Below are 27,994 nucleotides of genomic sequence, written 5' to 3'. Positions count from 1 at the left end.
TAGTAATTGATTATTGTTCTATCATTTGCATCCATTTACAGGTTGCATTTCTGTAAATATTTCGCATAGAAACTACTTTTACGGCTTAAACTGTACCACTTTTACTACGAAGCTTTGAAAACAATCTTATTCTAGAATTTTCTATGAATATTCTAGATCTCACAAAAAGAGACGGGGGTTGAGCAATAGCTGTATTTACAAAGTGCAACCTACAAGTATATTTTCATGTAGTCTTTTTTTCTTTTTTATGTATAATGATCTTACCATATTGACAATTTATTCCAGCATATCCATTGGAACAATTACACGTGTATCCATTCATCCCATCAAAGCACACACCTTTATTTAGACAAGGACTGCTTGTGCAATACTTCACTGAAAATTGTAAGATAGGTTTTATAGGTTTTATCAATAAAAAAAACCCACTGAATTAAATATTTTTTTAAATGTGTTCTGGTATAACTTAAAAGGGATACTCTAGAGGACTCAGTTAACGTCAAACGTTATATAATATGCAAATTATATGTAATGATTTTAGTCAAAAGGCAACAATTCGCTCACTTGCAATAAACTTAGTCTGTCTGTTTATTGTAATGAAAGTTTATCATGTATATATTACCAATTAAAATAGGTGTACAAAAAATTCTGTTTTAACCTTAATCTATGTACAAACAAACAAAGAAATTATCAAAGTGCAAGGAAATAGACATGTAGACAAAGCATATAGGCGAAAATCGAAGACTTCAATACACGAAATCTTCCGATCAACTTTAAAAATAAAGACTAGACATTTTTAGAAATAACCCTATTATCAACTCTCTGCTCATACACAGGTGGCTATGACCAGGTTTAATCCAGCATTTTCTACATAAAATAATGCCTGTACCGAGTTTGAAATTATAACAGTTGTTATTCAATTGTTTATTAATGTGTTTACGCGTATTATGTTGCCATTATTTTACGATCTTTTCGTTTTAAATTCTCCTCGCAGCTCGGTATGTCTGTAATTGTACTTATTGAGAGTGTCTAAGAAGCAATTGCAAGCTCTTGCATACCGAATAAATTGTAAAAAGGTAATCCACATGCAGGTGTAGTTAGATACTGCTATTGAGGTTTGTTTTCCATTCAAGCGATTTGTTTCCGTTAATGATTAAGCCGTTTAATCGGGGACTCTCTGTTTTGTATTTTTCGCGGAGTTCAGTATTTTGCTATTTCTTTACTTTTTTTCAAAAAAGATTAGGAATGTTTTTATTCTTTATTTCGTTAGTTTTGTAAAATACTCCTCTTTTATTGATGAAGAATCTGAGCATTGTTTGCTAATAGATTTAGAAAAATCAATACCTGTTTCACAATATAAACCATTGTATCCTGTTGTACAAGTGCACGTGAAGAAATTAACTGCATCATGGCACACACCACCATGCTGGCATGGACTACTACTACACTCATTGGTATCTACAAGATACAAATTTAAATCTTAAATTGTATTTAAATAGTTGTTTACCACATTTTGCAAGAAGACAGTAAAAATGATGAAGTTGACACGATGGGTACCAAATGTGTTGTAGAATCTTCTAACCCTTGGTGTTTTTTTTACTTGAGGCACTAACACAACCAATAATATGATGACCATAGAACCTCAGAAATCAGGATAAAACTATTTCTTCCTTAAGTCTGTTATAACAGTTTTGTATGTACATAGAACGACTCAGAGGAAAATCCAATTGGAAAGTCAATAATCACATGATAAAATCAAATGACAAAACACATCCTGTAACGTTGTTAACATAGTCTGCATATTATGCCGATTCACGTACTAAACCTTTAATGAAATACGACGGTTTTGATAATACGTTACTACTGAATAGTTGGACATTAACAATTGAAAAGTTGAAATTACTGCGAGTGACATATATTTTTGTTTTAAGTCGCCCATTTGTGTTACTATTGAGGGGAAAATATGAAGTCGAATCATAAATGGTAAGTCATATGAAAACATTATTTTCATATCTTTTATACAAGAAATTAGTAAATAAGAAATAAATTTGAATTATATAAATGAATCGTAATGTGGTTTTATACGTCCCATCACAAAATATTTAAATAACAATGAAACATTCTTTGAAACAAGATAAAACATTTGCTAAATTTAATCATCGGTACAAGGACATCATTCGTAAATATAACTCTACATGCTAACTGCTTATACGTTGAGGTATTCCACATCCAATCTTTAATGGTAATATTCTTTATAAAGCACAAAAATGTCAATGTCAGTATTCACCTCAGTATATGATGGTATGCCACTAAACCCATTAGGGGGGGGGGGAGGGGAGGAGGGGGGGGATAGTGTCTGATATTAATATGATGAAGACATATTCTTTCAATCAGTGTATTTGAAGTCTGGAACTGGTTAACTGCTAGTTGTCTGTTGTTATTGATGCATTAATGACATTTTGTTTAGTTTCTTTTGTTACATCTTCTGACATCCGACTCGGACTTCGTTTGAACTCAATTTAACGTGCGTATTGTAATGCGTTTACTTTTCTACCTTGGCTAGAGGTATAAAGGGAAGGGTTGATATCTCATTTACATGTTAAACCCACCGCATTTTTGCGCCTGTTCCAAATTCTGGCATTTGTTAGTCTTCTATTATTTATAAATTTAGTTTCTGGTGTATAATTTAGTATGGCGATCATTATCACTGAACTAGTTTATATATATTTATTTAGGGGCCAACTGAAGGAAGTATCCGGGTGTGGAAATTTCTCGCTGCATTGAAGACCTGTTGGTGACCTTCAGCTGTTGTCTGTTATATGGTCGGGTTGTTTTCTCTTTGACACATTCCCCATTTCCATTCTCAATTTTATTTGAATAGTTTTTTTAACCAGATGTTGTAGCACCTAATTGTTTGACAATATAGGCAACTGTATCCAGCAGAACATATGCAAAGTGAACTTTTTAACTGTATCATGACACACACCTCCATGATGACATGGATTACTAGCACAGTCAGTAATATCTACAATGATACAGTTGATACATGTTAAGCCCTGGTCACAACGAACCAACGACACATCTATGCAGCGCCACGACATTAAATTTGTACAAATCGCGGGTCATCTTTGATCGCTGTATGACATCATCCTGGCGCTGTCGGGTTTCATGGGACGAAAATTGAACATGCACCTTTTTTGCCTAACGATTCTTCTGTCTTGTGGCTGTCGTGATAGTGTCTTACCACAGTCGTGTGACAAACACATTGTCGTGGGTGGGTACCAACATAAATATTTTAATAAAAACAATCGTACGATTGTAGTACGACTGTCATACGGCACTCTCACGACTGTCGCACGTTTGTCTCAAGATGATCAAAATTCGTACGATGCTGGCGATGCTGGCAGAACAATAATTGTTTGTCGTACGATAGTGATACGTTCATCGTGCAACATATTTTCGTTTTATTTAGAAAAATACTATTCGGCGGGATTGTCCATTAACTTCTCCCTGCCCCCCGTGATAATGACGATTGATTGATTGTTGTTGCGTAATGTTCAGTTGCAAAAAGTTCAGGCATGTTAAGGACGAGAACAAGTTAACAATAGATACAATAGATAGGTGTTTTAATGATACAGGCCATCCGGGATGATGCTCGGGAAAAATTTGTACCTCTACTGGAAAATGGTTGTATATTGGATAGGGACAGAAATCTTGCCTTGCAACAGATAACCTACGGACCCCAAAAAGAGTTGTTGCAAATGTTGTTAACGTGCAAAGAACCTGGCGCTCTCTTTACATTAGAGTTTGATGTTACAGTGACGACATTATCAGCGTGGTCGTCTCCAGCAGTTTCCGAATCGTTTAAGGCTGTTGTAGGATGGTCCTTTGTCTGGTCTACATCACCCACGTTTACTGCTACCACCTATCTTTTGTTAATTTTTTCTTTTCGGGTGCACCCTATTTTAAGTTCGCTGAACAATTATAAACTTATACGAACAACGTCGTTTATTTATACACTGAACAATATTGAGAGCAAATGGCAAATGGCACGAAATAAATCGAGTCTTCGTCATGACAAGAAGTTCGGAGTCAAATGCGCAAGTGACCCATTAAAGTCGTGTGACCGTCGTTCGACAGCAACACGCGCATCCCATGACTTGAAACCCTGAAATATAGCATCAAACAACTCACGATTATCGTACGACTGTCGCATAACTTTCGCACGACTCACTTGCAACAAACCCACGACAGTACAATTACAATTTTTGTTCTGTATTGTATCCATTGTGAAACCATCGTGGATATGTCGTAGCTGATGTGACTACTGAAAATATTATTTTGATATTTTCCACGATAGAGCCACGACAACTATTTTATAGATCTTCCACGACAAAAAATCTTGCGATCTGTTGTGATCGGGGTTTTAGTTGAATTACTAAAGCTGTATTTGGCAAAACTTTAAGACGTTTTGGTTCACAATGCCTTTCAACTTATCATTTTATTTGGCGTTTTCAACTTTTTTAAAGGGTCTCTGGTCTAGTCTTTTGTAGTTGAACTGGTGTCTGGTGAAAACACATAATATCAATCCTGTTATCTATGATGAGTTCATTTTACAATACATAGTGCTAGTGCACAAAAACATACCCTTGCCAATATAATATAATACATCAATTTACTGATACATATATAACTATATTTGGTTTTTTTAACAAGAACAAATGTATAATTTGTTGTAATGCATGGTTTGGTGATGTTTCGATACCATTAAATAAACTCATCATAGATACCAGAACTAATTTTTGTAAAACCGTGTTTTATTGGCAGACGCAATTTGACAGATATATGTCTTGGAATTTTTTTTTCTCTAGAAAGCACATTTTCTAGATATCATATCACTGCATGTACTTTCGATCATAAAAAAATTATTATAAAGTAGTTGTTAAAAAGCTGTTTTCTTATTCTCAAAAACTTCTACTTAAGTTGTTTTTATATTTAAAAAATCCGTTACTGCATATTAGTACAAACATATAAACGAAAAATATGGTTGACATAATCTAAGAAATGCAGAAAGAAATTTTTTTTCACCACAACACTTTTTACATAAAATATTTATTGCCCATTTTTTAAATGACTTTATATTAATAGAAAAAGATTACGTTAAAAAATTACCTGATTCACATTGTGCTCCAGTGTATCCTGCAGTACACGTGCATGTGAATTTGTTTACTCCGTCCTGACAAACACTCCCATGCTGACATGGATTACTGGCACACTCATTTATTTCTGAATCAAACTGGTCCATATTAATAAAGAACAACGATAGTCATGTACTTTTTTTAATATTAAACGTGTTTAATGACAGACAATCATAATTTTATACTAATTGTGATATTTTTATTCATAAATTAATGCGTAGAATTGAAAGCAGGAACATTACAAACATATAACTTGATAAACAATGAACAACATGTTCAAATTGTATGATTACAATGTATCATGGTGACAGAAGAAATTAACTTTGATATTTGCCATGCATTTTCATGTTGTGTATTTGTGGACAATGAAATTAAACCAAGAAGTCCAAATGGTGCAGTTGTAATCATACAATCGTAAATCTTACGGACGCAATCACGACTTTTTTGACCGTTATGGAATAACCGTTTCACAGATGATATCGGATATGTTTTTTTTTTAAATCCCCTGGCCTTTTCCTGAATGTGACTTACCGATTTAGATTTTTTAATAACATGAGCCGTGACAGGTGCCACATGTGGGGCAGGATCTGCTTACCCTTCCCGAGCAACTTAAATTACCCCTAGTATTTGTAAGGTTCTTGTTGCTCAGTCTTTAGTTTTTTATTTTGTTTCTTGTGTACTATAATTTTTCTGTTTGTCTTTTTCATTTTTATCCATGGCGTTGTCAGTTTGATTGTTCGTCTGGTATCTTTCGCTCCTATTTTAGTATAGCTACAATTAGCGACCGCTATATTAAAGTTTAACACATCTTTTTAATAACAAATAGCTTGAAATTAACAGAAAGACCAGCAATAGATACACAAGTTTCAACAACATAGTACATGAATTCGTATTTCAAGAGTATTCATTGAAAAATAAAGTATGTCAGCAATTTAAAGATGTGTAAAAAACATAATTGTGTCGATTCCATAAAATTAAAAACGAACTTCAAGGATAATTCTGAATTGAATATTCGTAAAATCTTAAGCTAAAAACGTCAAACTATAAAAACACGTCTGTGATATTTCTATCTGCATGATCTTGGTACAAGCATTTTTTATATAGAAAATGGCAGTATAAGTCTGGTTTAAAAGCTATATAAACACTTCACCTGTATGACAGTCATTTATAATTTCATAATATTGACAACAATGTGTGAGCAAAAACAAATAGAAATGATTTGTCAAATTGTAAGAAAATGTGCTTATTACAAAATAAATATGAAACATTTTTTACAAAGACATAACGAAAGGGCATATAGAAACTCTATAGACAAGTATATAAGCAAAAATGATAGACAGGAATACAGAATTTAAGACAGTTGTTTCGATACTATTAATAACCGTGTTTTATTGGTAAACGCAACTTGACAGATATATGTATTGGGATAGATTTTTTTGTCCAGAAAGCACAGTTTCTGGATATCATATCATTGCATTTACCTTCGATCATAGGAGAAATAATAAAGTAGTTATTGAAAAGCAGTATTTAATTCTCAAAAACTTCTACTCAAGTTGTTTTTACATTAAAAAAAATATATAATGACTTTTCTGCATATTAGTACAAACTTATAAACGAAAAATATGGCAAAACATAATCTGAAGACTAAGAAATGCAGAAAGACAATTTAGTTTGCACCACAACACTCATTTACAGACATAATACATCAATTGCCTTTTTTTTAAAAAAAACTTTATATTATTAGAAAAAGATAACGCTAAAAAATTACCTGATTCACATTGTGCTCCAGTAAATCCTGCAGTACACGTGCATGTGAATTTGTTTACTCCGTCCTGACAAACACTCCCATGCTGACATGGATTACTGGCACACTCATTTATTTCTAAAACAAACTGGTCCATATTAATAAAGAACAACAATAGTCATGTACTTTTTTTTATATTAAAGGTTTTTAATGACAGACACTCATAATTTTATTCTAATTTTGATGTTTTTATTCACAAATTGATGCGCAAAATTGAAAGCAGGCTTGCAACATTACAAATATATAACTTGATAAACAATGAAAAACATGTTCAAATTGTATGATTACAATGTATCATGGTGAAAGAAGAGTTCAACGTTGCTATTTGCAATGCATTTATATATTGTTCATTTGTGGACAATGCAATTAAACCAAGAAGTCCAAAAGGTGCAGTTAAAATCACCCCTTTGTTGAATTTACGGACGTCATCACGAGTTTGTTGACCGTTATGGAATAACCATTTCACAGATGATATCGGATATGTTTTATAAAATCTCCTTGCCTTTTTCTGAATGTTACTGACCGAATTAGACTATTTACCGTATTTGTAATGACATGAGCCGCAACGGGTGCAACATGTGGAGTAGGATCTGCTTACCCTTCCAGAGCACCTGAGATCACACTTAGTTTTTAATGGGGTTCGTGTTGCTCAATCTTTATTGTTTCTTGTGTACTATTATTTGTCTGTTTGTCTGGTATCTTTCGCTCCTCTTAGCGACCGCTATATTAAAGCTTAACACATCTATTTAATAACAAATAGTTTGAAATTAACAGATAAACTAGCAATTGATACAAAAGTTTCAGCAACATACATGAATTCGTATTTCAATAGTCTTCATTGAAAAATAAAGTATGTCAGAAATTCAAAGATGTGCTTAAATAATAATTGTGTCGATTACATAAAATTAAAAACGAACTTCAAGGATAATTCTGAATTGAATGTTTGTAAAATCTAAGGCTAAAAGACATCAAACTAAGGATAAATAACTGTCATATTCCTATCTTCACGATCTTGGTACAGGCTTTTTTATGTAGAAAATGACAGTATACATGTAAGTCAAGTTTAAAAGCTATATCAACACTTCACCTGTATGACAGGCATTCATAATTTCATAATATTGACAACAATGTGTGAGCAAAATCAAAAAGAAATAATTTGTCAAATTGTAAAACAAATGTGCTATAATCCTTATTACAAAATAAAGATATAAAATGTTCTGAAAAGAAAAAACAAAAGGGCTTATATAAACTATACAGACAAGTTAATAAGCAAAACTGAAAGACAGGAATACAAAAATTAACACAGACAAAAATTAAAATTCTGGGATGTATAACTACCTATCCATGTCAAAATATATTACAAAACTTGGACTGAACAGTACAGTTTTAAATTTAGAAAGAAAAAGAAGAAGAACATGATAAAACATAATGAGTTTTACATTTAGATACTTATGTTTGGGAGTATCTTATATAATTTATGGTTTGTTGGTACTTAAGTGATTCAGATTTTGATAACTTCTTTAATTGCTAGTCTGTTAATCTCAATTGTAAGATAGAAGGTAGATGTTTTTAGATTATAAGAAACACTAACATGTTATAATGATAACTATATATACATTTCAAAGATATGGATGAAGGTAAATGAGGGGTTTTCATATACTAAAACGCAAGTCAAACAAATGTACCATTATTTTATAACTAATTGCTATAGAATTAAATGTTAACCTGTTTCACAAAGTATACCAGTATATCCACCAGAACAAGCGCATATGAACTTATTTACTCCATCTACGCATACACCACCATGCTGACATGGATTACTAGCACACTCATTTATATCTATGAGGATATATACACATTTTTAGGATCAAATAGTTGAATATAACGTACACATCTTGTTAATCTAATTAAAAACAAATAGATAAAACGAATTTCATGGAATCCAACAGAAACGAAGCCCGATGCTGATGTAGCAGAGTCATTTTTTTATGCTCCATAAACTATGTAATTTGTACGTTGAAAATCATTGATTTATATTAAAATCTACTTATTAAATTCATTTTGAGTCTCAGTTAATTATTTCACTCTTGCAAAGTATTTTTACTAAAGAATATTTATCCTTTAATATTTGATTTAGTATATAATTTGCGTATTGAGTAACGTTACTCATACATATTCATGGGAGTTGATATTGAACTCTTGTTTTGATTAGTTCTTATTTGTTGGCGGTTAAGTTGAGTTTTTCCTGTGTGCACCTTAGGTAGAATTTACCTGGACACTGGTCAGTGAAAGATTTCCATTGTTGACTCGAATTATATTATACCAGAAACCCATATTTACAGACTGTATAGTTACTAGATTCAGCATTATAGTTTTCAAGACATGACTAGACTCTGATGTAAATTATTTACTTTGTGCCAAGTTCCTTATTTACTGGCGAACTCACTCCACAAGTGGTAAACGAATAAGTTGTAGATTTTGTACTATTTTATACTATAGAAATAATAGTAAGTCATGGATTATTTCCTTTGGTGATTTGCACGTTTTAGCAAATTGTGGTATAGAATTTATATGTTGGTATTCAGACATAGTAAATACTTTTTGAATGTTGTAATATTTGTGAAGTTCAATTGTAAACTTTCATGTACTTACAAGAAGTAATTTTAAAATACATTTAATTATATTTGGTTGTCAACACGATAGAAATGATTACCGTCGGTAACCGAAACGGTTTATTAAAGTACATGTGACATGTGATGTACATTTCACTCCACGATTGAATGAATGAACATTCCATAGAAAATGTGTATCTACTGTTCATAGTAACACTATTATTTTAGAAATTGTTTAAACTGTATTAAAATTGTCTGTGATATAATATGTGTATAATATATTCCAGGTTACATGAATTATCGTTAATGTTTATAATTTTGTTATTTCAGAGATTTTATTCTCTGGTAATAAAGTATCCGAACCTTAGAAAGTCTTTTGGTTATTTCATTTATACCAGAAGAGACCCCTTTCCACACTAAAAATAATTGAGTGTATTCTTGCTTGCATCATTGGCCAAGCGAATCTCCCGGTAATCGGATAAAGATCATACGAGTTTACATATAGACCGCGAATACATGTTAATAGTAAGATGCAAAACTGACGCATCGTATCTGCCAATAACTTGTTTGACATCTTTACTGGTGCAACGTTATATTGATAATCGATCAAGAAGATTAATGGACATTCTGGTTTAGTTTTCCATTCAAATAATTTGCCCTGTAACAATGAACGTTTTTGGCTGTATTTGTTCATTAAATGCATGGTTAAGGTACATTGTAACTGTACGTATGACTGACAATTATGTGAAACGTATTTTAAGCCAGACGTCAAACTATTTCTTGTTATAATATTATTTGCTTTTTATCGCACATCTCCTTTTATATATAGATAGAATTATTCTTCAGAAGACATTATTGCCTACTGTATCATGGCGCACACCACCGTAATTGCATGGGCTACTGGCACACACATTGATATCTGTCATAATGTTTTGGTATCAGACAATGAATATTTTGTCCGAAAATATTACGTTATTCAGTACAATACTAGTAGAACTCCTAATGTGTATTCGCTTGTCCCGGAGCTTGTAATTCAGTAGTTGTCGTTTGTTTGTGTGTTACATATTTTTGTTCATTTTTTATATAAATAAGGCCGTTAGTTTTCTCGCTTGATTTTTTTTACATTGTCATTTCGTGGCCTTATATTGCTGACTATGAAGTATGGGCTTTGCTCATTGTTGAAGGCCGTTTTGTTACCTATATTTGTTAATTTCTGGTCTCTTGTGGAGAGTTGCCTCGTTGGCAATCATACCACATCTTCTTTTTTATTTAGACCCGTATTTGTTTATAATGTCAATTCATAAAAAAAATAATGTACCTTTATTTTTTTAAAGAACAAAATATCTTAAAACTAGCTTACTGATTTCACAGTGTCTTCCAGTGTAGCCATCACTACATAAACATACTGATGAACTTATGCACGTTCCACCATTTTGACAGTGATTTCGTGGATCGCTGCATGCTCTAGAATCTACATTTTCCAACAAAAGTATAGTGTATAAGTTATGGTGTAATACCACTAATCATAGTACGTCCCATCTTATTGCATACGAAAATGGACAAAAAATGAAGCTTAGACATATTTTTAAATGTTTTTGATAGTCGATTGGAAAAGAAATCATTACAACCTACATTTATTCCGTTCCACTCTGCGGGGGAGCAATTTGCTGCCTTGTAGCGGCAGTGTCTAAAAGTACAGTCATTTCTATGTAGAATATGATGGATTGAACATTGTTTATATCATTCACTCTCCTCTCACTTGTACAGCAGTCTCATAAAATTTCGTTATATTTACAACGATGAGCGAACAAACAGACATGATAAATAAATAGTCAAAATATGGTTACAGCAGTCATCACTGTGTTACAATTTTACAAAAAAACACAAAAACGTCTATCAAATTGAAAACATATTTATTGCTTTGTCATTCATGCCTGACGCGGAAACTGTATACATCACATAGTAAGAAATGTTTTCGTTCAATGACTATACAAAACAGTTTCATAATTTCACATGGGGGATGTTGGCAAACAGGGTTAGAAAATTAAAAATATGTAAGAATTAATTTCAGAAATAGACCGATATTCAAAATTGTCTTGAAGTTTTGTAAAATTTCTAAGAATCCAAATATGTTTAATACCACTACGCGATTAAAAAAGTTTTGTTGTTTGTCGTTCAACGTATTTTCAAATTTATAATAGAACTATAATATAATGACATTTAATAGAACAATAACATAATGGCGGGATCTTTTAAAGTACAGAGTCACGTCAAAAGAACTAAAGTAACAAAACACAGCAGCAAAAATGAAAGATAATACAAACACATTGTACCGAGCCACGTCAAATGGATATCACAGAAAACAATCCAAACAGTAAAAATAATATAAATAATAGAACAATCAAAGAACAATATAACACGTTGTTAAGATGATGAACAACGTCAGTACGTAGAATTAATACATCAAGACCGTTATGTATTATTTGTGAGGTCGATTATGTTGATACGGAATGTTTATCAACAAGGTCTTGGTACCTTCCGATAAACTTTTATTTTAGAAAAATACCAGAGGTTCTTCGACATACCCCTGGTTCATAAACTTTCTGCTCAGACACTGGCGACGTTTTACAAAGTCTGAGTAGGAGCTGCAAGCTCTTCAATATTTAATAAGTTGGGAAATGTATATCCCATATGCAGGTAAAGTTGGTATAGTGCTACTAAGGTGGTAGAAATACATAATTTCAAAACTAAAATCGTCTCGTTTTCATACATTCTGGTACTGAGATGATGCATGTCAAATTCGAGACATAAGTCTAAAAATGAGGTAGAGGAAGCCGTGTATGTTGTTTCTTTAATTTCTAGTTCTAAGGGATATATTAATTGAACCCAATCAGAACAGTTTTGTTGTTTATGGATATATTGATTGATTGATTGTCGGTTGATTTACGCATTAGCACAACAAGGCTATATCGCGGCGAGAGCTAATTCGAATATTTTTACAATTTAAAGCATATTTTTAAAATAAGACAAAAAGTCCTTCAATATACTAAAATTCTAGACTAAAGCAAATTGATTATTTACAAATAAAAATCAACAGTAAGATAACGCGATAAAAATTAAAAACGACTTAAATATAATAACATTTATATAACATTTTTATATTCTATAATAAATTCCAATTTCTTTTAAAAATGCAACAATATTTGTAAATGGAACATTATTAAATAAATAATACATATTATTGACATTAAAATGATTCTAACGAATATCAGCAAAGTCATTACAATTAATTAAAACATGTTTAATAGTATACTTGCAGTTGCAAGGTACACATTGTGGTTCATCTTCATTTTTAAAAGATACTCGTGTGTTATTCTAGTATGACCAATACGACATCTATAAAGAACACACTGATCTTTTCTGTACATAAAATTATTAAAAGGTTTGCCTAAATAAGTTTAATTTTATGTAATTTATTATCATCTTTTTTACTCCATTCATTTTTCAATATATTATAAACATATTCTATAATTATATTAGATTTAAAATCAGTATATGGTATATCACAGTTAGATAAAGGGTCACCCAGGGCATTCTATGCCTTACAGCTGTGTTTCCAAGGATTTATACATGACTCGGAACCCATAGATATATTATTTCTTTCAAAAGAATTTTTGAATTCCTCATTACATATAAAATTTTGAAAATTGTTGAGTTTTTAATTTTAGTATTTTGTATAGCTTGTAAGCATGAAAGTGAATCAGAACATATAATAAATTTGGATTTATCTGAAGAAGCATTAAATTTCAAAGCCAAAATTATTACTTCTGCTTCAGCAGTAAAGATGGATGCATCAGATGGCAAACGGAGAGTTGCAGCTCTGTCCCTGAAGACAGCAGCAGATGCAACTCTGTCACCATCTTTTGATCCATCAGTATAGACAGTTGAAAAACCTAGATAATCGGCTTTAATTTCAGCATAGTGTTGCTGAATTAAAAGAGGATTTGTTTTAATTTTATTGTGTTCACGGAGATCAAATATCATTTTTGGTTAGGGAAGTTCCCATGGAGAACATTTGCAAGTTTTAACTTGAGCAACATATTTTAAATCAAAAGAAGCTAAATGTGGTTTTAAACGTATACCTAACGGCGGAATTTTATTTTCATGTTTTGCAAAAATATTTTCATAAATCGGATTAAAAACACAGCTGTAGGCAGGATTATCTGAATAGGCTTTTAGTTTGACAGTATATTGAAGTCCAAGCTTCAAACGTCTGCTAGAGAGTGAGTGCTCATCAGCCTTTACATACAGACTCTCAACTGGTGAGGTTTTAAATGCGCCAAGACAGAGACGCAAACCCTGGTGATGCACATCATCGAGAATCTGTATGTAGGACTTCCTTGCAGAGCCATACACTACAGAGCCATAATCTAGTTTAGATCTAACAAGAGATCTATATAAATGAAGTAAAATGTTGCGATCAGCACCCCAGTCAGTACTGCCGACAAGTTTTAAATATCTAACGCTTTTAAACATCTCGATTTTAACATTTTGATATGGGATAGAAAGGTTAACTTTTTATCGAAAATTAACCCAAGAAATTTGGTTTCATCAACCATTTTAATGGGGTTGCCGTACAAAGTGAGTTCTGGATCAAGATCCAATTTCCTTTTGTTACAAAAATGCATCCCGACCGTTTTTGACGTGGAAAATTTAAAACCATTTTCCGAGGCCCATTTTTCAATTCTTCCAAGACATAATTGTAATTGTCTTTCTATGTTATTCATATTTTTGCCTCTGTAACATATTAAAAAAATCATCAACGTACAGTGAACCTTCAATATTACTTTTCAAAACTTGATTTTAAGACTAAATAATGTAACAGATAAAATACTGCCCTGAGGGACACCCATCTCTTGATCATACAGATCAGACATGGTCGAATTCACTCTAACATTACATTGTCTGTTAGAGAGAAAATTATAAATACAATTTGGCATATTGCCTTTCAACCCCATATCAAATAGATCTTTTAAAATACCATATTCCCATGCAGTATCATAGGCCTTCTCAAGGTCGAAAAAGACCGACACCACATGTTCATTTTTCACAAAACCATTACGGACAAATGATTCGAATCGAACAAGATGATCAAGAGTACTGCGGCCCTGTCGGAATCCACACTGGATATTGGCTATTAGCCCATTTGATTACAAGAACCAAACAAGGCGATCATTGACCATACGTTCGAGTGTTTTACAGACACAACTGGTAAGAGCAATTGGTCGATAGTTAATACTTGGTTTTGGAATAGGCACGACGGTTGCAAGCTTCCAGATTGATGGTAAATCACCAGATTCCCAGATGTTATTCATGAGCTGCAAGAGAGTTTCCAGCGAGGAATCTGACAAGTGTTTTACGAGTTGGTAGTGAATATTATCAAATCAACAAGCTGTATCATGGGCTTTTGACAGAGAGGTTTTAAGTTCTTCAAGAGAAAATAGTTTATTATAATTTTCACCATTTTTTTATTTTAAGTTTAATTTAATTTTTTCTTTTTGTTTTTTAGTTTGTTTTTTAAGTCTTCCCTGTAATTGTTACAAGAAGAAGATTTCGCAAAAGTTTCACCAAGCTTGTTGACAATATCCTTTTCAGATGTTAATAAATCATTGCCGTCTTCTAAATGTTTTACAGTGGCTTTAGAATGTTTACCTTTTATTTTTTGTACCATATTCCAAACTTTTGTTATCGGAGTGCGAGATGTTATCACCGAGACACATTTTTTCCAGTATGTTCGTCGGGCTTGCCTACAAGTCCGCCGTGCCTTAGCGCGAAAAATACGGATATTACCCAAGTTTTCCGTCGTTGGTTGTTGATTGAACCGAACCGTCTTTCAGATCTTTTACGGTCACCTATTGGCTTGATCACAATAGTCATCAAACCATGGTTTGCTGGGATGTTTCGGATTTGCCGAGGTCTTAGGAATAGTTCTGTTAGCAATTGACGTTAAAACTGTATTAAAATTTAAAATTGGATCTGGTACAGTCTCAAACATCTTTGACTAAAGTTCCGCTTGACAGAGATTCTCAAACAAGGACCAGTCCGCCTTGTCAAGTTTCCAACGTGGTACTCTCTGTTGGGCAGAAGTAAAACGATGTTCAAGTACTATTGGAAAGTGATCACTCCCACATAGATCATCATGAACACGCCATGAATAATCCAGAAGAAGAGAGTGGTCGCAAATAGTGATATCAATAGAAGAATAAGACCCGTTTCCAGGATGAAGATAAGTATTAGATCCACCATTAAAAATGCATAATCCTTCTTTAAAGACAAAGTCCTCAATGATCTTACCTTTGGCATTATGAGTCTTGCTACCCCATAATGGATTGTGGGCATTGATGTCGCCCATAAGTATAAATGGTGAGGGTAATTGATCAGTGAGGTTTTTGAGTTTTGCTTTATCTGTAATTGAATTGGGTGGAATATATATCGAACATAATGTAATTGTTTTGTCTAATGATAAACGAATTGCAACTGCCTGCAGATCCGTGGTGAGTTGGACTGTGCTATGAATGACGTTGTCTTTCACAAAAATGGACAATCCGCCTGCAGCACGTTCCTTTACCTTAGAAAATGTGCGATACATGTTGTATCCTTTTAAAGATACATTGTCACTTTCTTTTAAATGAGTTTCTTGAAGACAAAATGCAATAGATAAAAATGTCTGAACTAGAAGTGTTAACTCGAGAAGATTTATTTTAAGACCTCAGCAATTCCATTGGATGATATTAGTCGTTATTTGATAATAGAAGGGCGAATGCTGTCGAGTTTGCCAGCGTTCTTATTTCGGTCACCCTGAGATTGTGATCTTTCAGGTGGCGGAACACTTTCGATTTCCATTTCTGTTTCGTCCATAAGTGTTGAAAATCTGTTGTGTGAGGAGAGTCGTCGATCTCCAGGACCACACGCAGCTGGTTTTACTCCGCCTCGACCCCTACCCCGCGACCTCGAATCAGAAGACCTCTGAGAGGATGTGTTTACTGGCTTCTTTTAGACATCGTTCTTTTCTGGAGAACGAAGAGGAGATGGAGCTCTAATAGACTTTGTACTGGATGAAGACAACTTCTTAGATGCAGATGAAGGAAGACTATTTGAGGTGGGAGAATCATCTATGTCACTGGGAAGATCCCAGATGGATTCACCGCCCCAACTGTCTGATTTAACTGTTTCTTTTTGATTTGATTTCTTTTTTTCATTTTTTTTGTGACGATAGTCAGTTCTGTAGGGAAGATTGAGTGGACTGAGTACTGGTTTTGGAAGATTTTGGTTTTCTTGGAATTATTATTTTATCGTTAGGTTCTGTTTCAACAGGCAGCATTGTAAATGTGTCCGCATCAATTGGCCAAGTCATGTGAGTTTGCGTATTCTCGTGACTGATTGAGCGAACAACTTTGCTGGCGTACGATGGTCTGTTTGAAACAAGGAGATCATTCGAAACAGAAGCTATCTGTTTAGCTTCTGGGTAACTGATGTTTCTTTCTGTTTTAATTTTAATAATATTTTTTTCTTTAAGGTAAACAGGGAAGTCCATAGACGAAAAATGAGATTCACCACAGTTTACGCATTTAGAAGATTCAGAGTTACAGTTTGTTCCCTTGTGTCCTTCGTCAGAACACTTGAATCATCTCTGCGTACCACGACATTGTTTGCCTCCATGACCAAACTTTAGACAAGTAAAGCATCGAATTAGGTTAGGGATAAACATGTCAACTCTGATTCCGAAGCAACCTAAAGTAATAGATGGAGGAGGAATTGGAGTTCTAAAGGTCAAAAGATATGTATTTAATTTGATTATATTTCCATTCTTTTTTATTTGAAATCTAACAACATCAGTAACACCTTGGCTTGAAAGTTCCTCACCGATGTCTTCCAGGGTAAGGTCACCAAGGTATTGACTTCTGTCTCGAATGATCCCCTTACAGCTGTTCAAACTGTTGTGAGGAGAGGCAGAAACAGGAAAGTTTGTAATTGTAGTCATTGTAAGCAAATTTGTTGATTGACTTTTGTTGGAACATTCAACCAACAAACTGCCAGATCTCATTTTTGAAACTTTTTTTACAGTACCAGCAACGCTTTGAATTTGTTTGTGAATTGCGAAGGGTGATATTTTTTAAATTGGGTTTTCATTTGTTCCTTTTATTACAATAAATCTGGGCCAACTGTCATCTTCCCGACAGGGCATTGAATCATCACATTTTCTTTTCTTATGTATTAAAGCTGATTTATAGGGTTGGTTTTGTTGTGCCATACGAAAGGAGAAAGATTCACCATTCTTGTCATCCACCCACCTCGGAGTTCCTACAATAGTTATCAAAGATACCAGGATTATAATTTTGTACGCCAGACGCGCGTTTCGTCTACATAAGACTCATCAGTAAACGCTCATATCAAAATATTTAAAAAGCCAAACAAGTACAAAGTTGAAGAGCATTGAGGATCCAAAATTCCAAAAAGTTGTGCCAAATACGGCTAAGGTAATCTGTGCCTGGGATAAGAAAATCCTTAGTTTTTTTCAAAAATTCAAAGTTTGGGAAACAGGAAATTTATAAAAATGAGCGATGCTGTGTTTCCGTGGCGAACCGGGATCAAGTGTTAATGTTGAAAACGAGCTCCAAATATAACGTAGCTTGTTCACAAAATCAGCACCTAAGATCCACTGCGTTTATATGATATCGCAGCCAAAGCAGCTTATTAAACTAAAGTCTCGTCCGTCCGGGTATTTTCTGACCGTAAGGAGTCTGGCTATAGCCCACAAGGATCTTGTCAACCACCGACACGGGTAGCAACCCAAGGCAACGGGTTGGATAACCTATTTTATACAAAACATCGGGCATCTCACGATGTTCGGATCACTTTAGTCTGGTCTCTAGCCTTCGACTTGTCCAGCATGGGTAACCCTACGTAGCTCCACCTGGCCTAGCTCTTGGGGTCACTGGGACACGCAAGCCCCCCGACCACAGCAAGGACAGCGATCCACCGGAGGGCTTTATGGATATATAATATATTAATTTATTAATTAACTACACTGTTATTGGACTTAATATGATGAAAACTGCCTATGCAATATAAGGTGTAAACTCGGCCAATCCAGAATTCTGTATTGGCCGAGTTGACACAAGTGCAGGATTTCGGAAAGTCTTTAGTTTTTACATCGAAAGTCACGATATACACGAAATGAAAGTAAACAGTTGTTTTGAAGACGCAGTTGTCATTCAGTCATCTTAAACATGCTGAAAATGTTAGTATGGCATACATTTAAGGCTAAAGATGATCACATATATTTAAAAAGTATTTTGAAAGTAGACTATCACAAAGTTCATTTCTTGACGACCTCATAATTTCACGATCATGACGATGGTACACATCGATTTTATAATTAGTTTCTGCATAACACATGCAATGTCAGTACCTTTCAAATTACTATTTATGTGTTGCGTCTAAATTTAAGTTGTAACACTTTATAGTGACTGAAAAGGGTAGAAATTCATCAGATGAGCAAATGCTGAAGACACCTGGAAACAGCACCAGATCATTATTTATTGCATCTTATCAAAAAAGAAAGAAACTGAGATTTGGATAGTTCAACTTTAAGGAAAATATTTATTATCTCTTGAAATGAAATTAAAAAAATATTGTAACACTGTAGTTAATTAATATTATATATAATACTATTACGGGTATTTTTGTATTGGCCTTGTTATTGGTCCTCATGCCAAAACAGCAAGCATTGGACCAATAACAAGACCAATACAGAAATACTTACGTAATAATATCATAATATCTGATAGCGAAATCAAATAATCTGGCTTCTTTGAACGTCTTGTTTTCTACAAGTGTCTGACGGAACTTTGAGTCATATGACAATAAGGCGAGGTCAGCAAAGAGGGTCGCACAGTTCGTTCACATAGGAATGGCGACAACTTGTTGCAAAGGAAAATTTAAGAAAGGATTTAATCAGTGGATCTTAAACAGCAGTTGAACACAGAATGTCAATTTGAAATGGGCAACGAAAAAGCTTCGTGCGAATGTGGTGAATACCTTATGATGAAGATTAAATCATCCCTTTGTAAATCTTATGGACTCCGTCACGAGTTGGTTTACCGCTACGGAAAATCCGTTGCACAGATGATATCGGATATGTTTCACATGTCGTAAATACAAATTCGATCCCTTTTCACGAATATGAACTACCGAATTAAGCTTTTTATCGGGTTTGTAATAATACAAGCAACACGACAGGTGCCACATTTGGAGCAGGATCTGCTAAACCTTTTAATTGCAAAAGACATGGCAATTTCGTTACACGGGTCAGTCTTTTATATTACCCTTCCGACGGACGATCATTGCTTTCCGAAGACCATTCTCTCAAATGATGTCACGAGAGAGCCGAAAACTCAGTCCCTGCAATTTTCTCCCCGCAGCGGGTATGGAACCAGGAACCTTTGTCTAAGTGGTCCGATGCACTTACCACTACAACACTGCTGTCTTTGTTTTGTCTTGTGTATTACTTTTTGTTGTTATGTCTTTGACTTTCAGTCATGTTGTTTATTTTAAATCTATGAGTCTCTCTGGTACAGTATAGCGGGTTATTTTTTTGCGAAAATTAAATTTCGTGATTTTCATTGAATAAGGTATACGAAATAATTTGGCTGTTTTTTAACGGATTCAAAACTATAACCAATATCTTTTAATTGGCCGAATTTATTTTAATAGTTTTGTTCTATCCGCAAAAACAAGTGAAAAATTTCAATACTGCGACAATAATCCACTATACAATATCTTTCTCCCCGTCTGTATCAATGGAAACAGTAGTGTTTTTAGACATAAAGAGGTACACATTTTTGTTACTGGGGCTATTAGAAGGATTGCCCCACTCTCTGCACAAGGCATCATAATTACGTTTCCATTCTAAACGAATGACGTTGTTGTATACATTGTACTTTGGTAATTGCTTTACTGCCAGTCGGAAGAAAACTTGAAGTCACATTAAGGAGAATTGTTATAATGACATCGAATGTATGCTTTGACTGCATGTTCTATCCATGACAGTGTTAAAAACATATTAGTTCAAATTCAAACAGAGAAATGATAGGGTTGAGGCAAACAAATAATTAATGTAATTTAATTAGTGTTTTTTTTTTAATACACGTAATTTAACAGGGTATCATATGAAGCGCTTTAACGATTTTATACCCTAATTAATTTATAAAAGAGTAACATCAACTTCTGTTGTTTCCCTGGAATAGTCTTTATATACATTAACTAATAGCTTCAAAACGTACCAACTGAAGTCCGACAACAATCGCCCGTATATCCAACATTGCAGGTATATGGACATGCTCCACTAATGTGGCGATTATCGCACACTCCATTTTGGAAAGTATAATCATTCCTCCTGTCAGGATCAAATTCAAACACACATTCACAAAAACACCTAGGGTAACTATCTGCAAAAAGATTTATAAAAGGGAAAAACATCGGTATTAGTTTTTTTTTTTCATTTATGGTTTTCAGTCATTATATAATTTTAAAATACAAGTAAAAACTTGCCAATATAAACGTAAAGCACACTCATGCTTTTGTCTAATATAATTGCAAATTTGTGACTTAGCTACTTCATACTCTATCACAAGCTTATCAAACGAAAACGTTTGACTGAACGTATTCGACAGAAACATACTTTGCAAGCAGTTGAAATCAATATAACACTGTCATGACTATCTGTTATATTAAAACGGACCAGCAAAGATTTATAGCAGCACTTCACATAAAATTGTCCGAAAAGACTTAACATCAGCCGTGTTTATATAGATAAGACCGTTGGGTTTTCCCGTTTAAATGATTTTACACAGTTAAATTTAAGGCCTTCATAGCTTGCCGTTCGGTGTGAGCAAATGCCCCGTGTTTAAGACCGTACTTTGACCTATTATGGTTTTTCTTGTACAAAATGTTTCTTGAATGAGTTTTCCAATTGGCACTCATACAACATTTTATCATATTTGTGTATATTTGTCCAGCTGCCATACAATTTACTATCATCACGAACTGCGCCGATTGCGGACAGTCCTTTTACCCAATATGGTATAAACATTATGCTTACCGACCAGCGTTAATGTTTCTAACACGAAAATAAGTATCATGTACATGTCTCCGCCTGCAAACAAATAACACGATCTATTTATATAATAATGAAAGAACTAAATAACACAATAATGTCAATAACTGTTGTGACGGAATAGTCCAAGCATTGTGGTTTTTAGTACTCACGTATAAATAATATAAGAGTCTAGTTCCAAGACGTTATTAAAATATGTTTGACAAATGTTGGTCAAAGGTGAAAATACAGTTTGAGTAAATGTTTCAAAACGTTATTGAACTATTAACATCGTTCTTCTACATCGTGATGGTTAGCTGTCTTCTTTGCAATGTAATTTTTACCTTTTATAAATAACATTGGTAATATACACATACCTTTATTGATAGATGACATGGTTAGAATCACTAAGGAGTGTAAATACAGTTATTGATAACGTGTCAATCCTTATCTTTGTATTTCTCCTTAATTCATATTTCAGATAAATGTTTACTTGATCATGTGCAGATATTTTAACCTTCTAAGTTATTTCATTTCATTTTCTGTTTCTATGCCCACAAAATACACATTGATATAGCTATGACAGTATCTAGTCTTAAATAAAAGTACGTTATTGATAAAAATCATAATCATGTAAATACATTTGAGTGATTGGAATCAGAACAAAGGAGTCAGTCTTTAAATTGAAGACTTGTATGCCTTTGTAGTCTAGGTGTCAAAAAGGTTATCACGTTACCAAAAACGGTGTACTTCTGACGGTTATCATTCGTTTAAACAAATATGCGGCCATATGTGGTCAAGCAAGCGTTGATTTTATTGTTATACTTTAAAGTTGCTAGTTTTCTAACGAGGTTCTAAAAAGTGTTTTGTTTTCTTTAATGAAAGGACCATTTTGATCACATTCAGAGTCTTTTTGTTTAAGAATACTAGTTATCTAGTTCTATACGAAATCAATCGGATATTTACCTGAGATCTTCGATCCTTCGTTAGCTGACCTATGACATGGGATCTTCCAATGTCTCGAATACCACTATCGAGTTCGAGTTTGTTATTGCAGATATCCGAATAAAGCTATCAGTATTGACTTGATAAACAAGCTTACTTCTGTTAATTCTACCTGCTGGAAAAAGAACATTGTTGAACGTTAGCCTGTCTTTCTATAGTACTGTTCCTGAATTGCAAGTCTGTTTTCAACTAGAGCGAGTCTCTTGAAGAGGAAATTGACTCCGTTGTCACGGTCTTTGTTTGGTGTGTTCTTGTCTTGAGTGGTGCTTTGCAATGCCGTAAGGTCAATAAATTACTTAATAATTTGTTGTTTTTGTGTTTTTGTATTAAAGCAACCTTTTTTTAATTGTCTGCCTTGCCTCCGTAGTTGTCTAGTCTTCTGTTTAAGTATTGGCAGGAGTATCGATGCTGTCTTGTTGGGATCCCTTTTTGTCAATAGATTTTTGTGAAGTGATCGTGGAAGCTGGGTGAATTTAACCTGAAGAGTCATTTCTACTTTCATGGGGAAGTCATATTCTTTTCACTCATTATGAAATGTATACTGAACTAATCTCACTTGGAATATAAAGTCTTCATCAAATTTTGTCCAAACACTTGCAATTCTGGTACTGCATACAAGCTACCTTTTAATTTTTAACCGGATTTTTGTGACAAAAATGTCGGTTATTGATTTGGGGATGTACGGAGGGCGGGCGGGCGGCAATCAAATGTTGTCCGTGCATGAACTCATGAACCGTTCAACCAAAGTTTTAAAATTTTAATATGTTATTACTGACAACTATACGAGGGTCAAGTTCAATAATGACGATTTTGACTTTTACCGTTCAGGAGTTATGGTTCTTGAAAGATTGAAAAATGGAGTTTCCAGTCGTGTCCGTGCATTTACGCATGAACTGTTCTACCAAAGCTTCCCAAATTTGAATATGTTGTTACTGATGACAGAATGGAGGTCAAGTTCAATAATGACGATTTTGACTTTTACCGTTCAGGAGTTATGGTTCTTGAAAGATTGAAAAATGGAGTTTCCAGTCGTGTCCGTGCATTTACGCATGAACTGTTCTACCAAAGCTTTCCAAATTTGAATATGTTGTTACTGGTGACAGAATGGAGGTCAAGTTCAATAATGACGATTTCGACTTTTACCGTTCAGGAGTTATGGTTCTTGAAAGATTGAAAAATGGAGTTTCCAGTCGTGTCCGTGCATTTATGCATGAACTGTTCTACCAAAGCTTCCGAAATTTTAATATGCTGTTACTGATGACAAAATGGAGGTCAAGTTCAATAATGACGATTTTGACTTTTACCGTTCAGGAGTTATGGTTCTTGAAAGATTGAAAAATGGTTTCCAGTCGTGTCCGTGCATTTATGCATGAACTGTTCTACCAAAGCTTCCTAAATTTTAATATGCTGTTACTGATGACAAAATGGAGGTCAATTTCAATAATGACGATTTTGACTTTTACCGTTCAGGAGTTATGGTTCTTGAAAGATTGAAAAATGGTGTTTCCGGTCGTGTCCGTGCATTTTCTCATGAACCATGCAACCAAAGCTTTTGAAATTTAAATATGTTGTTACTGATGACAAAATAGAGGTCAAGTTCAATAATGACGATTTTGACATTTACCGTTCAGGAGTTATGGTTCTTGAAAGATCGTAAAATGGCGTTTCCATTCACGTTGTTGCATTTACTCATGAACCATTCAATCTAAGCTTTTCAAATTTTAATATGTTGATACTGATGACAAAATGGAGGTCAAATTTGATATTGACGATTTTCACTTTCACCATTCATCAGTAATGGTTCTTGTGACATTGCCAGGACACAAATAAATGTTAATAAATCCGGTTTGCTGTCGTTGTGACAGCCTCTTGTTTATTGGTTGAAATCAATTTAATATGGATGCTTGAAATATGGAAAAAATCAAATATTTTTTTCTTTTTTTTTAAATACTCATATTTGTATGTATTTACCCAGTGAACTGATTCAAGATAAGTTATGTCAAACATTGCACGACTACAACATGTAGAATTGCTCTTAATATTTACCCAGTGAAATTATCCAAGATTGGTTATTTCAAACATTGCACGACTACAACATACACAATTGCTCTTGTTTAATTGTATAAATTTCAAGAGTATCGCATATTGAATGTTTCATTGTTCGACGATATAATATGATTTATGTTAATACCTCCGGACATTTTATTACAACTTGTATCGGTGTAATTAATAAACACATATAATATATTATAACAGACAAGTTATAATCAATACATACGTTTATGTCATAAATAATCGACTTAACATGCATGCATAACATATTTGCTACTGAACATCAAACAACCAAGTACCAAAACATTTACATGTATGCATTACATACACTTGTTTTTATCTGAAACAAGTTAAAGGCTAAATGAAAGTTCAAAAGCAAACTCAAACCACATGTAATAATACTTCCCAAAGCATATTTGTATGGTTTCTTTTATCGTTTTAGAGTGTTTTTTGATGATGCAGTTGCAATAGACAACACATACATAGACAAAAAGAAAGATGACTTACATAGGGTTGCATGATAGTTCTATTACTGTGTAAAAATTCCAGTGACTTCGTACAATTATAAAAAAAATAATGACATCTATGAGCATGTGCAAATAATGCTGGTCAATTGCCTGTTAAAATAAAGACTGCATTCACAATTGATATTTGCAAGGAACACGTCAACTAATAAATTTACAATAGATGTAATCATTAAAACAACAAACATGTATATATCGTTTGTTGTCGTTCTTTCAAAAAGGGACGCAAGATAACAGAGGGACAGTCAAACTCATAAATCGAAAATGAACTGACAACGCCTGGCTAAAAATGAAAAAGACAACCATACAAATAATACTGCACACTAGGCCAATTAAAATTAAGTGCTAGATTTTCATCCCCGCCCGCCCCTCTGAAATTGTCCCGCCCCGATTTTTTTTATTTAACAAAAATACGAATCCGGATTTTATCATGTCCGTTACCGGGAACCATCGATAATTTCGTTTCATTCAACACTTCCTGTTTCGTTTTTGTATTTCTCCGCGTAATCTTATAACGATATGATTGAGACGACATTTACCGAGAATAGAGATTGATAACGAGAAGGGCATGAAATATTCGAGTAACGAGTAAAACGCCTTGTCATTTAACGCAAATTGCGGTAGTAACAAGTGAATCGAAAACCGTGTTTTTTCTTTATTTATACGATGACTTTGTGTCAGGAAATTTGGACTGTAAATGATATCCAAAGCGCAAGAATCGTAGAACAAATTGGTACAAAAAACATGACTGGATTAAAGAAATTGACACAAGCACGAATTTGTTTGATTTATGACCGTATATTGAGAAAAAAAAGTCGACAAACACGCATTTTAATTCCCTTATATTTACCCATGGCTGTTGTTTTTGTTGACAAACAGCAAACACCCTCTGTAACTGTCCCAATACCCTCAATTTAGTCATTAAAAAACTACTTTTTGGTTAGGTTCATGTTTTACATCACATAATTACTTTCCACACTGAGTTTACATTTTATTTTGTACTCATAATACTTGTGTTGCATACAATTGTACCAATACATTTTATTGATTTTATGTGGACTACAAACCATTGCTTAGAAAGCAAAATAAATTTGGTGTAGGTCTAGTCCAACTGATGAGAGCATTTCTCTTCCCTTTGATGTATACTATAAATAGGTTTCTAAAGCGGCAATTACATGTATAACAGTGGTTGACAATCAGGGATTTTTTTAAGAGTGTAAAAAATAGTGTCAGATTCCTTATACAACATGTATATACATTATACAAGCTTGTTTTCCACTAGCACATACCCCGCGGTATGAAGAACTTGTGACAAGGGTTTCATATGAAATAAAATTTAAAAAATAAAATCCTTCCACCCGCCCCATGTTTTTCGAAAATATCTACTAATTAATTTTAGTTGGCCCTTCATAGAAAACTAGAGAATATGCAACACGAACCCAAGCAAAAACTAGGGTTGATCTCAACTTTGATAAACATTTCATCTTATTCATTTATTGAGTGTTTAAATTTTGTTAATAAAAAGGCATATCAATTGCATACAAAGAAACCAATACTGTATAGATTTTCAAAATGTATTTAAAAACAAAATCATTAAAAATATGAATGATTGAAGCATAGAAACGATCAAAAAATTCATTCATAGGGTTTTTAACAGTAAAGTTATTCGAGATTGTTCACTCCATATAAGGTAAAACTGAAATACTCTTGATAACTTATATGAAGTTTCACAAATGATATCGGATATGTTCCTTACGTCGTAACTACAATCCCCTTCCCTTTCATGAATGTGACCTACCGAATTAGACTATTTACCGGATTTGTTATCACATAAGCAACAGGACGGGTGCCACATGTGATGTAGGATCTGCTTACCCTTTCAGAGCACCTGATATTACCCCTAGTTTTTGGTGGGGTTCGTGTTGTGTATTCTTTAGTTTTCTATGTTGTGTCATGTGTACTATTGTTTGTCTGTTTGTCTTTTTCCATTTTTAGCCATAGCGGAGTAAGTTTATTTTCGATTTATGAGTTTGACTGTCCCTTTGGTATCTTTCGTCCCTCTTTGGTAACTTATATGAAAGTCAGGAGTATTGCATAGAGAATTTTGTATCGCCGGAAGATATAGTATAACTCATGCTAATGACTCCTGTCTGTTCACCTTATTGTTTAATCGGTGTAATTATTTACAAAACATGCAGTAGACAAGTTTTAAACATCTAACTTATACTATCTTTATAACAGAATCTATATATTGCGTTTATTGATAACATGTTTTCGTCTCGGCCATTGATAAAAAAATGTGCTATGTGATGCTAATCAATCAACAATCAACAACTATATGCATAGCATACACGTTTGAAACAATTTAAATAAAATTGAGAATGGAAATGGGGAATGTGTCAAAGAGACAACAACCCGACCATAGAAAAAACAACAGCAGAAGGTCACCAACAGGTCTTCAATGTAGCGAAAAATTCCCGCACCTGGAGGCGTCCTTCAGCTGGCCCCTAAACAAATATATACTAGTTCAGTGATAATGAACGCCATACTAATTTCCGAATTGTACACAAGAAACTAAAATTAAAAAAAATACAAGACTTAAAAAGGTCAGAAGTCTGTTGTACAAATAAAAACTGCAATGAGTG

General features: G+C 33.7%; 1 protein-coding gene across 1 annotated transcript in view; it reads right to left on the bottom strand.

The window, feature by feature from the left end:
- LOC143052860 (uncharacterized) overlaps positions 1–22,240 on the bottom strand; it is a 29,358-nt gene extending 7,118 nt beyond the window's left edge. Inside the window, exons 1-9 of the mRNA XM_076226000.1 lie at positions 22,146–22,240; positions 21,775–21,828; positions 20,957–21,121; positions 10,972–11,082; positions 8,725–8,838; positions 6,964–7,077; positions 5,170–5,283; positions 1,342–1,455; positions 265–375 (exon numbers count right to left, since the gene is read on the bottom strand). Coding sequence (XP_076082115.1) covers positions 265–375; positions 1,342–1,455; positions 5,170–5,283; positions 6,964–7,077; positions 8,725–8,838; positions 10,972–11,082; positions 20,957–21,121; positions 21,775–21,828; positions 22,146–22,164 — 916 coding nt within the window. The 5' untranslated portion in view covers positions 22,165–22,240. The remainder of the gene's footprint in view (positions 1–264; positions 376–1,341; positions 1,456–5,169; positions 5,284–6,963; positions 7,078–8,724; positions 8,839–10,971; positions 11,083–20,956; positions 21,122–21,774; positions 21,829–22,145) is intronic.
- Positions 22,241–27,994: the final 5,754 nt, after the last annotated feature.

Source organism: Mytilus galloprovincialis, chromosome 11 (assembly GCF_965363235.1).
Source record: "Mytilus galloprovincialis chromosome 11, xbMytGall1.hap1.1, whole genome shotgun sequence".
Classification (NCBI taxonomy): domain Eukaryota; kingdom Metazoa; phylum Mollusca; class Bivalvia; order Mytilida; family Mytilidae; genus Mytilus; species Mytilus galloprovincialis.
This window is presented reverse-complemented; position numbering and strand designations above follow the sequence as displayed.